Here is a 13716-nt window from a genome sequence, read left to right as displayed (position 1 = left end):
GTTAACAAAATAAAAATTTTTTTTAAGAAGACAAACTGACCTCTTATCTTTCTGAATGGCACTTCAATTTTGTGTTTGCTAAACAGTATTTTATTTGGGGGTACTTTTAAGAGATTAGACTTCACCTGCTTTGAAATGAAACAGCAAAAGGATTTCATGTAACCAAAATATGCAACAGCTGTTTCTTTATATATTAGCCAGTAGCTCCATGATAAAATAAATCCTAGATGACTTGCATTTCTATGAAAGCTTCTTCGACTAATTATATTCCCCAACTTTACTGATTTGTGTGCAGTGTTCTGTTCCAAACATGATAATTGCTTACATCAACATTTACAATTTGTGCAGGTATTTATATTTGAGTACCATTAGTTAGGCCTTCCTCACCTCATCTCACATTATTCACTCATGCAGTAATAGTTTCCTGGGATTAGTGATGAGATTAGTAAGAACTGGAAGGAAATAAAGGTAAAAGCAAAAATTAACCAATTAGAAGATACAAAGTTCAGTGAAAGCCAACAGCTGACTCTTACAGTTGACCCATCAAATACACAAATTTCTGGCAAGTCTGGTAAGGGGGAACAGCTCTCCCCGATGTCTCCCCGATCTAACTGCCTTAGGAACATAAAGGCATAAAACTGTGAGAACACTGTACAACATTATGCCAACACATGGGAATTCAGTGCTTGACCCCATTTTGATGTCAGAATTAACTCAGGTAGTTAAGCTGAACAGACTGGACCGAAGAAACGAGGCGATCACTTCCCGGCCGATCACCACGCCCGAGTGAAGCTCACTGGCGCCAGAGGGGAGGGTGGTCTTGTGAGGCGTTCCCCTCTCGCTGCACAGTTGGCTGAACTAGCCCAACAGCCTCGAGTGTGGGTGGGACCTGTGACTTGTTCCAGCCAATTAAGTATGGCGGAGACGATGGAATGTACATGTGAGGTAGACGTGACACGTGGTCAGGGAGACCAGCGCTCCTCTGCCGGAGCCTCCCTGCCCCGCCGCTCTGAAGCAGCTGCCATGGGGATGCCAGTGTTGGGTCGCATGGCGAGGGGCCCAAGGCGGTTTCCAGCAGCCTGAGGCGACCTCTGGCTGACAGAACTGCCAGGGACTCAGTACTGCCAACAAGGTGGGCCCTTCTCCGGGTCCGCCTCGGGCGGGACTGCAGCCCCAGCCGGTACCCAGACTGTAGCCTGCGTGACCCTGTGCAAAGCCATGCCCAGGATCTTGATGCACAAGAATTGAGATGCTGTCGGTTCGTCTAAGCCACTAAGCTTGTGGTAACTTGTTACGCAGCAACAGGAACTTAATACAGCCCCATCCCTTTACCATCACTATCCCTGCAAAGGTACTGAGTCTGTGGCCCTATCTTCCCCATATAACTGATCATAATTTTGGTAAGATTAATAGTCAATGGTTATTACTTTGACCTCATAAATACAGCTGAGCAACATTCTCAAATGAGACTGTGATTACTCTCCTTGCACATTTTTTCCTGGAGTTAAAGGTGGCTTAGGTTTTGTTTAACTTAGTTTTCTATTTATTCATTGTTCCCCAAAACTCTCCAACTGTTTAACTTTTCTTAGTATGTTCAAACACAGGTTGTTAACAAGATAAAACCATAAAGAAAAGACTGATAAAATCAATTACATTAAAAATTTTAACCCTTGTTTACTAAAAGCAAAAATGGTAAAGATAATCTACACAGAGAGAAGTTGTTATATAGGCAACCAACAAAGTACAAGTATCTAAAATACATTTAAAAACTTGTACAAGGCAAAGAAAATGATAAAAGAGCCAATAAGAAAATGTGTAAACTATACAAACAGGAAAAAGTCAAACAGCAGCCACCTCTAGGTTGGACACAGCCTGTGCAGTGTGGCGGGGCATTTATTCCCTATCTGTGTCTACGTTTTGTGCCATGTGTATATGTTGCCTTTTCAGAAATAGAAAAGTGTTACTGAAAATGAAATGTTTTATACTTGGCCACATGTATTAAAGTACTGTTTTCCTAAAAAATTATGAATTTCCTGAGACATGTAGAGACAATGTAGAAGTTATTTTTTCATTCCCTTTTTGCCTATCCTAACACATAGGACAGAACACTGCTTCCAAATCTGCATGTTGAACAACGCCTACCAGTCTCACGGAGGCAATGATCATTTCTAATACTGTCTCTGCAACCACCCACACTTCTGTGTCAGGTCAAAGTGCTCGATGAATTTAATTCAGGTGAAAGGTATTTTGTCATTTTCATTCCAACTTGGTAAGCTTTTTAGATTTTACATACTCCTTTTGCTTCTGATTCCATGACTATTCTCTTTCCTAGGAGAATTGATACTGTTATACTGACTAGAGTTTATTAAAAAAGAGACTGAGGGGGGAGCCCAGTAAACATAATGTTCTTCATGTAATTATAGATTAATGATACCAAAATTAAAAAAAAAAAAAGAGACTGAGAGCTGAATAATTAGTTACATTCATTTTGTCAGTCATGGACACAACAAATTTCAAACATTCCAATTATCATGAAGTGACTCTGATTCTTGATTCTTTCTAAAAATGTAACTTCAAAATTCATCAAAAACTAGAAATCCATTCTTTCATATTCAATTATATTCAATTTGCTTTGAAATTATTTATTTTTCAATTTGGTCCTGAGAGAATAAATTGACTCCAGGGACAAAATAATGCTTACAGTTCTCTGTCTTGAGGCACTGAAGAAAGTATGTCACACAGTTTCCAAAGCAGAGTTCCAGATCTTTGTGGAGTGCCACTGACTGCCGTGTGTTCTGGGTGCCTAAGTGAAAGAAGGCAGTTTCTGCATGATAACAGAATTTATCTACTTCCTTTTGATTCCCAAACTTTTTTCCAATTGTTCTAAAAGACATTTCATCAGCTTTAAACATATCTTTAATGTTGAATTAAAAAAAGATAATTTATTTTTACTTACTTACAACCTGCTTCATTCCACAAAGAGCTTTAGGTATCTTACAGGAAAAATATATGAAGATGTAATAAGCGATACAGACACTGTATGTAAAAAGATACAAAAAACAATATATAAATAATATAATGATGAAGTCACTCTAAAATCTGACTATTCTTTCAAATACATGCTTACAAGTTTCAAAAACACTTTTTTTCTTCCCTCTTCCCCATTCCTAGCTTAAGTATTTTAGTCAGGATTAACTCAAGTGTACAAAACTGGCACATATTTATATCATTCATCATATATTAGCACCTAGAAAAGTCTTTTAATTTTTATAAAATGATTTGCCTTTTTAGGCTGTAAATACATTATTCACCCAGCAACTTAGCAGTCAAGAAAACTCAGTGTTTATAAAATAATTTAACCTTGTCAGCAATATTTTTCTTAATGCTTGCTTCAGCACCTGCATAAGAAGAAAGCCTTCAAGAGCCTCTTGTGCCCAGATTTTGGACATTTTTTTTTTTAATGAAGTATAGTTGGTACACAATATTATATTTTATATATAGTGTTTGACAAAGTCTTTTCACTTTTGTGACCCTTATACTGCACAACTTCAGAAACCTTTCAGTCTCAGTTCTTCATGTGCATATGCTACCAAGATAAAGAATTATCAGGAATTCGTTGCTTATTTACTTATTTACTATATGCTCAGTGTTACTTGAAGTTTAGCCAGCTGGTTCCCGGCCTTTGATGCAGTCAAACTATTTCAAAGAAAGCCCCAGGATGCAGTAAGAGTGATCCTTTGAGACAGGGGCCGCGTATTTAGGCAGAGTAGGATGAGGGCTTCCGGTGGGGGCGGGGGGGAGCAGAGCAAGGTAATTATAGACAGAACAATGTGACAATGTGCAAAGAAGTCCCTATGAAAACTCTGTGTTAAGCATTATGCAAAGTTAGAGTCACACTAATTCTCTAGGGTAAAGATACAAGACTGGGAATATAGACATCAGTGAGATCAGTTAAAGCTCAAAGGCCAGGAGCAACTTGGCCTGGAATGTTGGAGTGTTCCGCAAATATAGAAGAGCATCTCAGCATTACCAGTGACTTCACTGTATCTCAACTATAAACAGCCCTAGCAAGCAGACAACAACCCAGCCCACCTTGGGGGCAGGGCAGGTGGTACAAGTCTGCACCCCTAGCCCTTGACCCACATTCCTGAAAATCCTCAACCGACTGTAAATTCCCTAGACAACGCACCATTGCAGGCTCTCTTGTCCCCTTCTGGTGTGAGCTCCGTCCTCTCACTGTATCTCTAAAGAAAAGCCTCTCCCTGGTTCTCCTACCTTGGGTGTTTGCTAAGTTCATTCTTCAACTCCGCAAACAAGAACACCGGCATCACTTTGACCTCCTGCAATCTTGTGACAATATTCATTACCTTGAAGCAACCAGAATACTAAGCCACATCCATCTGTCATGGCTGGTGCTCACACCCCCTCTCTCTGTCCTTCACACCCCTCAGACATTTGTCTGATCCAGGTTCAGAACTATGCGCTCTGGCCGAGCCTTCTAACAAGCTTTCTTGGTCCCTTGGACCTGGCATCCCTGGTTTCATGCTCACCCTCCAAGTAAAACTCCAGGTCCGCCCAGCCACGCACTGGTCCCAGGACTCAGCCCAGCAGTGATCATCTTCAGGTTTGAACTACAGAGTCAACCAAGAAACATTCTGTAGATAAGCCACCGTTTCACAAAATCAGGAAGTTATGCTCAACATTCCACTCCATCAATTTCACAGCACATTTTAGATTAACCATGATTTTTCAAAATGTCCTTTTCAGGGTGAGAAATGGATAGCTGCCACGAGTCTATATTGATGTAAATGAGTGAGCAAATAAATAGGGAAGAAACAATCTCCCATTAAGAATAATTTCAAATTATCTATTAATCTGCTCTTAGAGGTGGAGCCTAACTCCTCGCTCCCTAAGTGTGTGCCGTGCATCTTCCTTCTAGACGCACAGTATGAAAAGGGGCAGAAAAAGTCACTCAACAGTGCAGAAACGTGACAGGCACTGCCTCAGCCAGGTTGTCAGGCCCACATCGGTGCTGCTCAGGTAAGGTCGCGGCAAGGCCCCTCGATACGGTGCGAAGAGAATGGCCCTTTACCCCCGTGGTCTCCCCGCAATCCTGTGACTCCAGTCTCAGCATGAGGAAAACACCAGACTCATGCCAGATGAGGGACACTCTACAAACATCCCTGATCAGTATTGCTCAGAATGGTCATGGTTATCAACGACAAAACTGAGAAAGTGCCCCAGCCTGGAGGAGCCGAGGGTGACATGATGATGTGATACGGGGTCCTGGGGCAGAAAAAGGGCACTGGGTGAAAACTAAGGAAATATGAATCAGATATGAACTTTTTAGTATCAGTATTACTTCATTAATTATGACAAATGTATCATATTATACAAGTTGTTAATACAGCTGACCCTTGAACAACACTGGTTTGAACTGTGTGGATCCACTTACACTAAGCGGTTTTTTTTTTTCTCAGTGAGCATACTAGAAAACTTTTTGGAGATTTGCAACAATTTGAAGAAACTTTTTTTTCTCTTGCTTACCTTGTTAGAAGAATACAGTAGTATATAATACATACAACATACAAAATATGTTAACCATTTATGCTATTGGTAAGGATTCTGGTCAATAGTAGGCTATTAAGTTTTTGGGGAGTCAGAGTTATAGGTAGACTTTCAACTTTTGCAAGGGGGGTTAGCACCCTTTACTCCTGTGCTGCTCAAGGGTCAACTGTATCAGGGAAATACGTATGGGGTATATGGGAACTCTCTGTGCTATCTTTGCGATTTTTCTGTACATCTAAAACTATTCTAAACTTTTAAATCTATTTTAAAATACTACATCAAGATCACTTCTCACTATTTGGATTACTGGCAAAAATTCTAAAGTTTAACGAGTTCTGCTGATAAGGCTGAGGATGAGATAGGTATTTTCATATACTGCTGTGGGAACACAAATTGATGCAATCCCCATGGAGGCACTGTATCAATATCCAGCAAAAACACAAATGGATTTACTCCTTGACTGGCTGTAAAAATAGACTAAAAAAGAATGGGTGCTGTCTCTATACAGAGCTATGGAGTGACATCCAGGAAGTTTAAAGAAAAAAAAAAAAAAAGGAAGGTATGTTTTTTATCTTAGAAAGGGGATTAGCATACGAATATGTACTTACTTATACTCGTTAAAAATGAAAGGTAAAGAAAACAACAAAGGATTTCTGATCAGAGGAGAGGGAAGAGTATGAAAGGATGTGAATGGAAGCTATGTTTCTCTGAAACACCTTTTTCTACAGCTCCGACTTCAGAACCACATGGATGCTTTATAAATTTATGAAACAAAACTAAACCAAAATTTAAAATCTAGTATCTAAAATTAGAAACTATAATGAAACAAATGAATTTAACTATGTTGGGTGGGAGGCTAGACCACCTGAAGAGACGTTTTCAAGTGGGTCTAAACTCGATTTTGACTGTCCTTTACCTGAAGAACAAAGGAAGCGCAAAGAGACCTGAAGCGTTTTTTAAAAACACTGTACCCTTGGTGATAGTACTGGTGCGAGTTTGAAACAGGTAAAAAGAGTAAAAAAAAACAAATTCGAAAATTTTAATTAAAAGTCAGACAAATTATTTTTAAAAGCATAGCTTGTGAGACCAGCAAATTTCTAGTGAAATGTCTGGAAAGAGAAAAGAACTGGTGTCAGCAGGGTGTCCAATCGAGTACAGATGTTTTCATTGGTGATTTGCCCCTCTGTTCAGCCATTCGGACATGCAGGCGTGGACACATGCCCACGCGCGCCCACACACGCAGTGTTCTGCCTGAATAGAGACGGTATGGGATGATGAGAGCCGGAGAATAAATGGCCAAGGGTGAGCCGAAAGGGCAGAGGTCGGTCAGCACCCATCAGCAGCCTCCGCCTCCACCCTGACGCAAGGATGGAAGTGGGCAACTACACTCTGGTGGCCTTTGCGGAGCCACCCGGCCACTGAGGGCCTCTTTCTCATCCCTGATCTGACCTGTCCCCCGGGCCTCCTCCCAGTCAGTCAGAGGAGGGCCAGCCAGAGGGTGGGCTGGGTGCTGTTGAGATCTCTGTGAGGGTTTCCTGGGGCAGCTATTCTAGAGATTGTTCAGGACACAACCTGTCTTTGCAGAAAGGGATTTACAGACCCATGAATGATGATAGATGTAATTCCCTCTTATAAACAACTTTTCTCGCAGAAAATGACTAATGCATAAGTTGTGACGGGCGTCCACAGAACACAAGCCAACACACTGAGCACCGGTGACCGTTTCTGGGATTTGCTCAGCGATACTCACCGTAACTGCGCTCGTGTTTCATGACCCCCCTCCAATTCCCCTGGACTGCAGCAGAAGCAGGTACCCAAAATCCTTATACAAATTGATGAGAAAAAGATAATAAGCTCATTTTTTTCCACCACTGGAGAGAATCCACCATTATTCGTTTTCATCTGTGGACTAACTCAGTTCAGTTTTTGGAACTTGAAAGCACCACCTGAAACCCTGTCCTTACCCATGAGGCGGAGTACACGGGCGAGAAGCAAACGGGTCCGGGGGCCCTGCAGTGAATGCAGGGGGGCAGTGAACGGGGAAGAGGGGGGAGGGGGGAGGGGGAAGTATGGCCACAAATGAGCCAGGCCCTGATAACAGTAACAGAGAACTGCCGCGCACTGAACAAGGAGTTTTACATATACTGCCTCATTTTTACCTTCCAGAACCTTTCAAGCAGCTCTGATGAACCCAGTAAACACAGGGGTAAAGAGGCTTAGAGAGGCTTGGTAAGCAGCCCGAGATCATACAGCTGGAGAGAGAAGACGCCTCAGGATTCAAATCTGAGGCGGCCTGACTCCAAGGCCACTACTGCCTTTCTTTGTGGAAAACAAACAAAAAATAACATCAACATGAAGTTCAGTAGACATTTTAAAGTTGAGTATTTGATATTACTACAACTATACCCTTTCCAATTCCGTCTCTCACCAAACTCCCTTCTTGTAGCCTATTTAGCAAAGCCTCTGGAAATGCCAGCAGCATGTGCTGATTTTTACTGCCCTAGAACATAACATTAACAACTCCTCCGTATGTTCTTAAGTTAACCTACATTTTTAAGATAGCTTGGAGACCATCTCCTTCCTTCACATGCTCGGGTACCAGGTGACATGGCTGTCATCTTAGACTGCTCTTAACTTTTGTTCCAAGCCAGTTATTGCTGGACAAACCTTCCGGGGTGCTAGCAGGCCAGCTGCTTTTAGATTGCAAAGCCAGGATTATATCCATAGATATTTCCGTATGCTGCAATACGGGCCTACCTCAAGAAAGAAGAACAATCCCATATGAACAGTCTAAATTAACAATTAACATAACTAGAGAAAGAAGAACAAATGAGGCCCAAAGTCACTAGAAGGAGGGACATAATAAAGATTAGAGCATAAATAAATAAAATCAAGAGGAATAAAACAATAGAAAGAATCAATGAAAACAGGAGCTGGTTCTTCGAGAAAATAAACAAAATAGATAAACCCCCAGCCAGACTTACCAAGAAAAAAAGAGAGTCTACACACAGAAACAGAATCAAAAATGAGAAAGGAAAAATCACTACAGACACCACAGAAATACAAAGAATTATTAGAGAATACTCTGAAAATTATATGCTAACAAACTGGATAACCTAGAAGAAATGGGCAACTTAATAGAAAAATACAACCTTCCAAGGCTGACCCTGAAAAACAGAAAATCTGAACAGACCAATTACCAGCAACGAAATTGAATTGATAATCAAAAAACTACCCAAGAAAAATATCCCTGAACCAGATGGCTTCACTGCTTAATTTTATCAAACATTTGGTGAAGAGCTAATACCCATCCTCCTTAAAGTTTTCCAAAGAGTAGAAGAGGAGGGAATACTTCCAAACTCATTCTATGAGATCAGCATCAACCTAATACCAATACCAGGCAGACACCACAAAAAAAGAAAATTACAGACCAATATCCCTGATGAACATAGTTGCAAAAATACTCAACAAAACATTAGCAAACCAAATTCAAAAATACATAAAAAAGATCATCCATCATAATCAGGTAGGATTTATTCCAGTGATGCAAGGATGGTACAGTATTAGAAAATCCATCAACATCATCCACCACATCAACAAAAAGGACAAAAACCACATGTCATCTCCATAGATGCTGAAAAAGTATTCGAAAAAATTCAACATCCATTCATGATAAAAACTCTCAACAAAATGGGTATACAGGTCAAGTACCTCAACATAATAAAGGCCATATATGACAAACCTACAGCCAACATCATATTTAACAGTGAGAAGCTGAAAGCCTTCCCTTTAAGATCGGGAACAAGACAAGGATGCCCACTCTCTCCACTTTTATTCAACATAGTTCTGGAGGTCCTAGCCACGGCAATCAGACAACACAAAGAAATAAAAGGCATCCAGATTGGTAAAGAAGAAGTTAAACTTTCACTGTTTGCAGATGACATGATATTGTACATAAAAAACCTAAAGACTCCACTCCAAAACTACTAGATCTAATATCTGAATTCAGCAAAGTTGCAGGATACAAAATTAATACATGGAAATCTGTGGCATTTCTATACACTAACAATGAACTAGCAGAAAGAGAAATCAGGAAAACAATTCCATTCACAATTGCATCAAAAAGAATAAAATACCTAAGAATAAACCTAACCAAGGAAATGAAAGTCCTATACTCTGAAAACTACAAGACACTCATGAGATAAATTAAAGAAGATACCAATAAATGGAAACACATCCCATGCTCATGGATAGGAAGAATTAATATTGTCAAAATGGCCACCCTGCCTAAAGCGATCTATAGATACAATGCGATCCCTATCAAAATACCAACAACATTCTTCAGCAAACTAGAGAAAATAGTTCTAAAATTCATATGGAACCACAAAAGACCCCGAATAGCCAAAGTAATCCTGAGAAGGAAGAACAAAGTGGGGGATTTACACTCTCTGAGTTCAAGCTCTACTACAAAGCCAAAGTAATCAAGACAATTTGGTAGTGGCACAAGAACAGACCCATAGACCAATGGAACAGACTAGAGAGGCCTGATATAAACCCAACCATATATGGTCAATTAATATATGATAAGGGAGCCATGGACATACAATAGGGAAATGACAGCCTCTTCAACAACTGGTGTTGGCAAAACTGGACAGCTACATACAAGAGAATGAAACTGGATTATCGTCTATCCCCATACACAAAAGTAAACTCAAAATGGATTAAAGACCTGAATGTTAAGTCATGAAACCATAAAACTCTTAGAAGACAACATAGGCAAAAATATCGTGAATATAAACAGGAGCAACTTTTTTCTGAATGCATCTCCTCGAGCAAGGGAAACAGAAGCAAAAATGAACACGTGGGACTACATCAAACTAAGAAGCTTCTGTACAGCAAAGGACACCATCGACAGAACAAAACAGCATCCTACAGTATGGGAGAATATATTTGTAAACAACATATCCAAAAAGGGGTTAACATCCAAAATATATAAAGAACTCACACACCTCAACACCCAAAAAGCAAATAACCTGATTAAAAAATGGGCAGATATGAACAGACAATTCTCCAAAGAAGAAATTCAGATGGCCAACAGGCACATGAAAAGATGCTCCACATCACTAATCATCAGGGAAATGCAAATAAAAACAACAGTGAGGGATCACCTCACACCAGTAAGGATGGCCAGCATTGAAAGGACTGAGAACAAATGTTGGTGAGGTTGTGGAGAAAGGGGAACCCTCCTACACTGCTGGTGGGAATGTAAGCTAGTTCAACCATTGTGGAAAGCAATATGGAGGTTCCTCAAAAAACTAAAAATAGAAATACCATTCGATCCATGATTCCACTCCTAGGAATTTACCCAAAGAATATAATTTCTCAGATTCAAAAAGACATATGTACCCCTATGTTTATTGCAGCACTATTTACAATAGCCAAGATATGGAAGCAACCTAAGTGTCCATCAGTAGATGAATGGATAAAGATGTGGTACATATACACAATGGAGTGCTATTCAGCCATAAGAAAGAGATAAATCCTACCATTTGCAACAACATGGATGGAGCTGGAGGATATAATGCTCAGTGAAATAAGCTAGGCAGAGAAAGACAAGTGCCAAATGATTTCCCTCATTTGTGGAGTATAACCATGAAGCGAAACTGAAGGAACAAAACAGTAGCCTGGCGTGGGCCATGCTACTCATGCTGTGTATAACGTCCAGGCACAAGGAGGAATCCTGAGTCAGGAAACCTCACAGTTGGCCCCTGCTAGTCCCTGTATTTGTTTTTGCAGTTATGATGCTGATAATTGGATTCATGTACGGGAAAATTTTCATGACAAATATTTTGACTAACAATCTGGCCCTCGTAGAGGAGAATACTCTGACCCAACGCTATGATCAAAATAATAGTGCTCCGGGACCTACTGTCCCAGGCATGCTGACACGAACAATTATTTTAGAACAACCTGAAATATTAACAGAATTAGATGCGGCCTGTCCCCCCTTTTGCAATAACACAAACATGACTAATGAAGAGTTCTTTTACTGGATTGGCTAAGAAAGAATTATGGGAACCTGGGCCATGGGAAATCCCATTTTTATTAGAAAGTTACATGAAACAGCAAAGTGAAACTAAAAAAGATCCAATAATCTCCACGGTTCAGGGGCCTCCCCATGTTGTTTATAAAATAAGGGGAGGCCTCAGGTATCCACGCAGGGGAAAGAAGTCTATGGGCAAAATAGACAGATGGACATTTACAGATATCCCTTACACAGGAATTTATGATGAAAACATAATAAAATACTATTACATCAATGGCAAAGTAGTACATGCAGACTCTGTCACTATATGAGAGGATGAAAAGAGCTAGGAAACCATACTGCCTATGGACGCGAGAGGAAAGATGCAAGGAGTTAAAAATGTGGAATAATTATTATGACAGAATAAAATGTTTATACTGTATACGGAAATTAGATCCAGATTGTGAGGGCCCATAACTTAAAATAGGATGGGGATGGATAGATAACTTGGGTGTAAACGAAGTGGCAGACAATGAGTATAAGATAGTATTAGCTTAGAAAATAATCATATAACCTGAGTATCTTATAACCTTAGATTCTAAATATGAACTATATAAGTAAACTTTATATATAACCTCACACGCTTAAAAGCAAAAGCAGATGTTATAAACCACACGCTGTCACAGGCCATTTTCCTATCTAGCACCTAGCACGTAACCTACATCTCTGGCCAAAAAGGTTAGGGAAAGTTAAACATTAAATGTTACAGATAAGCTGTTCAAAGAAATGATAACATCTATAATGAGCCGGAATTATACAAAAACTGAAGGGAAAAAACATTGTATCATCCATGATCAAAGAAAATGTTCAACATTATATAAGACCTAAAAGATATAAAAATAAAGACCCTGCCACTTGATGTTGGGAGATACTACACGCTGACGCTGAGTCTCGTCTCCTTCGCCGACGCTGTTCTTTCCTTCGTGACCCACACCCTGGCTATAGCCGACTCAGACTCCAAGAAGGGACTAGCAGTTACCAAAGGGGAGGGAGGGAGAAGGGGATTGAGGGGTATTATGATTGGGACACATGGTGTGGGGGGATCATGGGGAAGACAGTGTAGCACAGAGAAGGCAAATAGGGACTCTGTGGCATCTTACTACACTGACGGGCAGTGACTGCAATAGGGTATGGGGGGGACACGATAACAGGGGGGACTGTAGTAACCACATTGTTTTTTCATGGGAAACTTTCCTAAGAGTGTATATCAATACCTTTAAAAAAAACAGGTATTTTCAAATCTCAAAAAAATATATATATAAGAACTCTAATAGTTAAAACTTAATTAAAATTGACTGGTGACTACAGTGTGATGAGGTAATCTTACACTGTTAGTGCAACCTGCCACAAAGTTTTTAGAAGCTTAGTGGTAATCAAAAATTTGAACACCGAGGATCCTTTTACCTAGTGTTTTCACTTACGGAAAGAGTCCCGTAAATTTAAAACGTATATGTACAAGGATGATCATAATATCAAAAATTAGAAACAATTCAAATGTCCAGTAATTGGAGTTGTTCAAATAAGTCTTGGCTCATATAAAATATTAAATACCAAGTACTACTAAAAACAGCTATATTCACATATGCTGGGATGGAAAGAGTAAAAAACATCGTTTAAAAAGAAGCAAACTTAAAAACACTATTATATGTGCAAAATAATAGGGTTAGTACATCACGGTATAATGCTGTGACTTCCGGGGTGGGGTTTGGAAGACCTGACGCAAGTTACGGGTTCTTTAACTCAGAACGTTCTGCGTTTCTGTAAGCTTTAAAGTGTGTATAAAGAACGCTTATTATTAATATAATTAGATAATAAAGTTCTATATTTGATAAGATTTTAATCGGAATAAAGCCAGCGCAGAGGCTGCTCCGCGGGCCCAAGCACGGAGGGTCTCCTCGCCGGGGAGGCGGTGCGCGTCTCACCCGCAAAGGCCGTCCGCTCCCCCACCGGCCCCGGGCATCTTCGTCCCCAAGCGCGCGGCGACTCCTATCGACTCCCCTCCTGCAGGCCGCGGTGTTTCCACACAGGCAGCGGCCCCGGCGGCCGTGCGCCAGACGCTCGGG

The 13716-nt window shown here is 40.4% G+C and overlaps 1 protein-coding gene across 6 annotated transcripts in view; it reads right to left on the bottom strand.

Moving 5' to 3' along the window:
* Positions 1–13716, bottom strand: part of CGAS (cyclic GMP-AMP synthase) — a 25225-nt gene extending 11509 nt beyond the window's left edge. For 2 of the 6 annotated variants that reach the window (XM_057494284.1, XM_057494286.1), the window contains exons 1-4: positions 13576–13693; positions 4551–4631; positions 2957–3036; positions 2702–2803 (exon numbers count right to left, since the gene is read on the bottom strand). In XM_057494284.1, coding sequence (XP_057350267.1) covers positions 2702–2803; positions 2957–3036; positions 4551–4631; positions 13576–13613 — 301 coding nt within the window. In that variant the 5' untranslated portion in view covers positions 13614–13693. Of the gene's footprint in view, positions 1–4; positions 453–2701; positions 2804–2956; positions 3037–4550; positions 4632–13575 lie in introns of those variants that run through there. The other 4 variants (XM_057494285.1, XR_008994463.1, XR_008994465.1 and 1 more) reach the window with 4 other exon arrangements.

Source organism: Manis pentadactyla, chromosome 16, assembly GCF_030020395.1.
Source record: "Manis pentadactyla isolate mManPen7 chromosome 16, mManPen7.hap1, whole genome shotgun sequence".
NCBI lineage: Eukaryota > Metazoa > Chordata > Mammalia > Pholidota > Manidae > Manis > Manis pentadactyla.
This window is presented reverse-complemented; position numbering and strand designations above follow the sequence as displayed.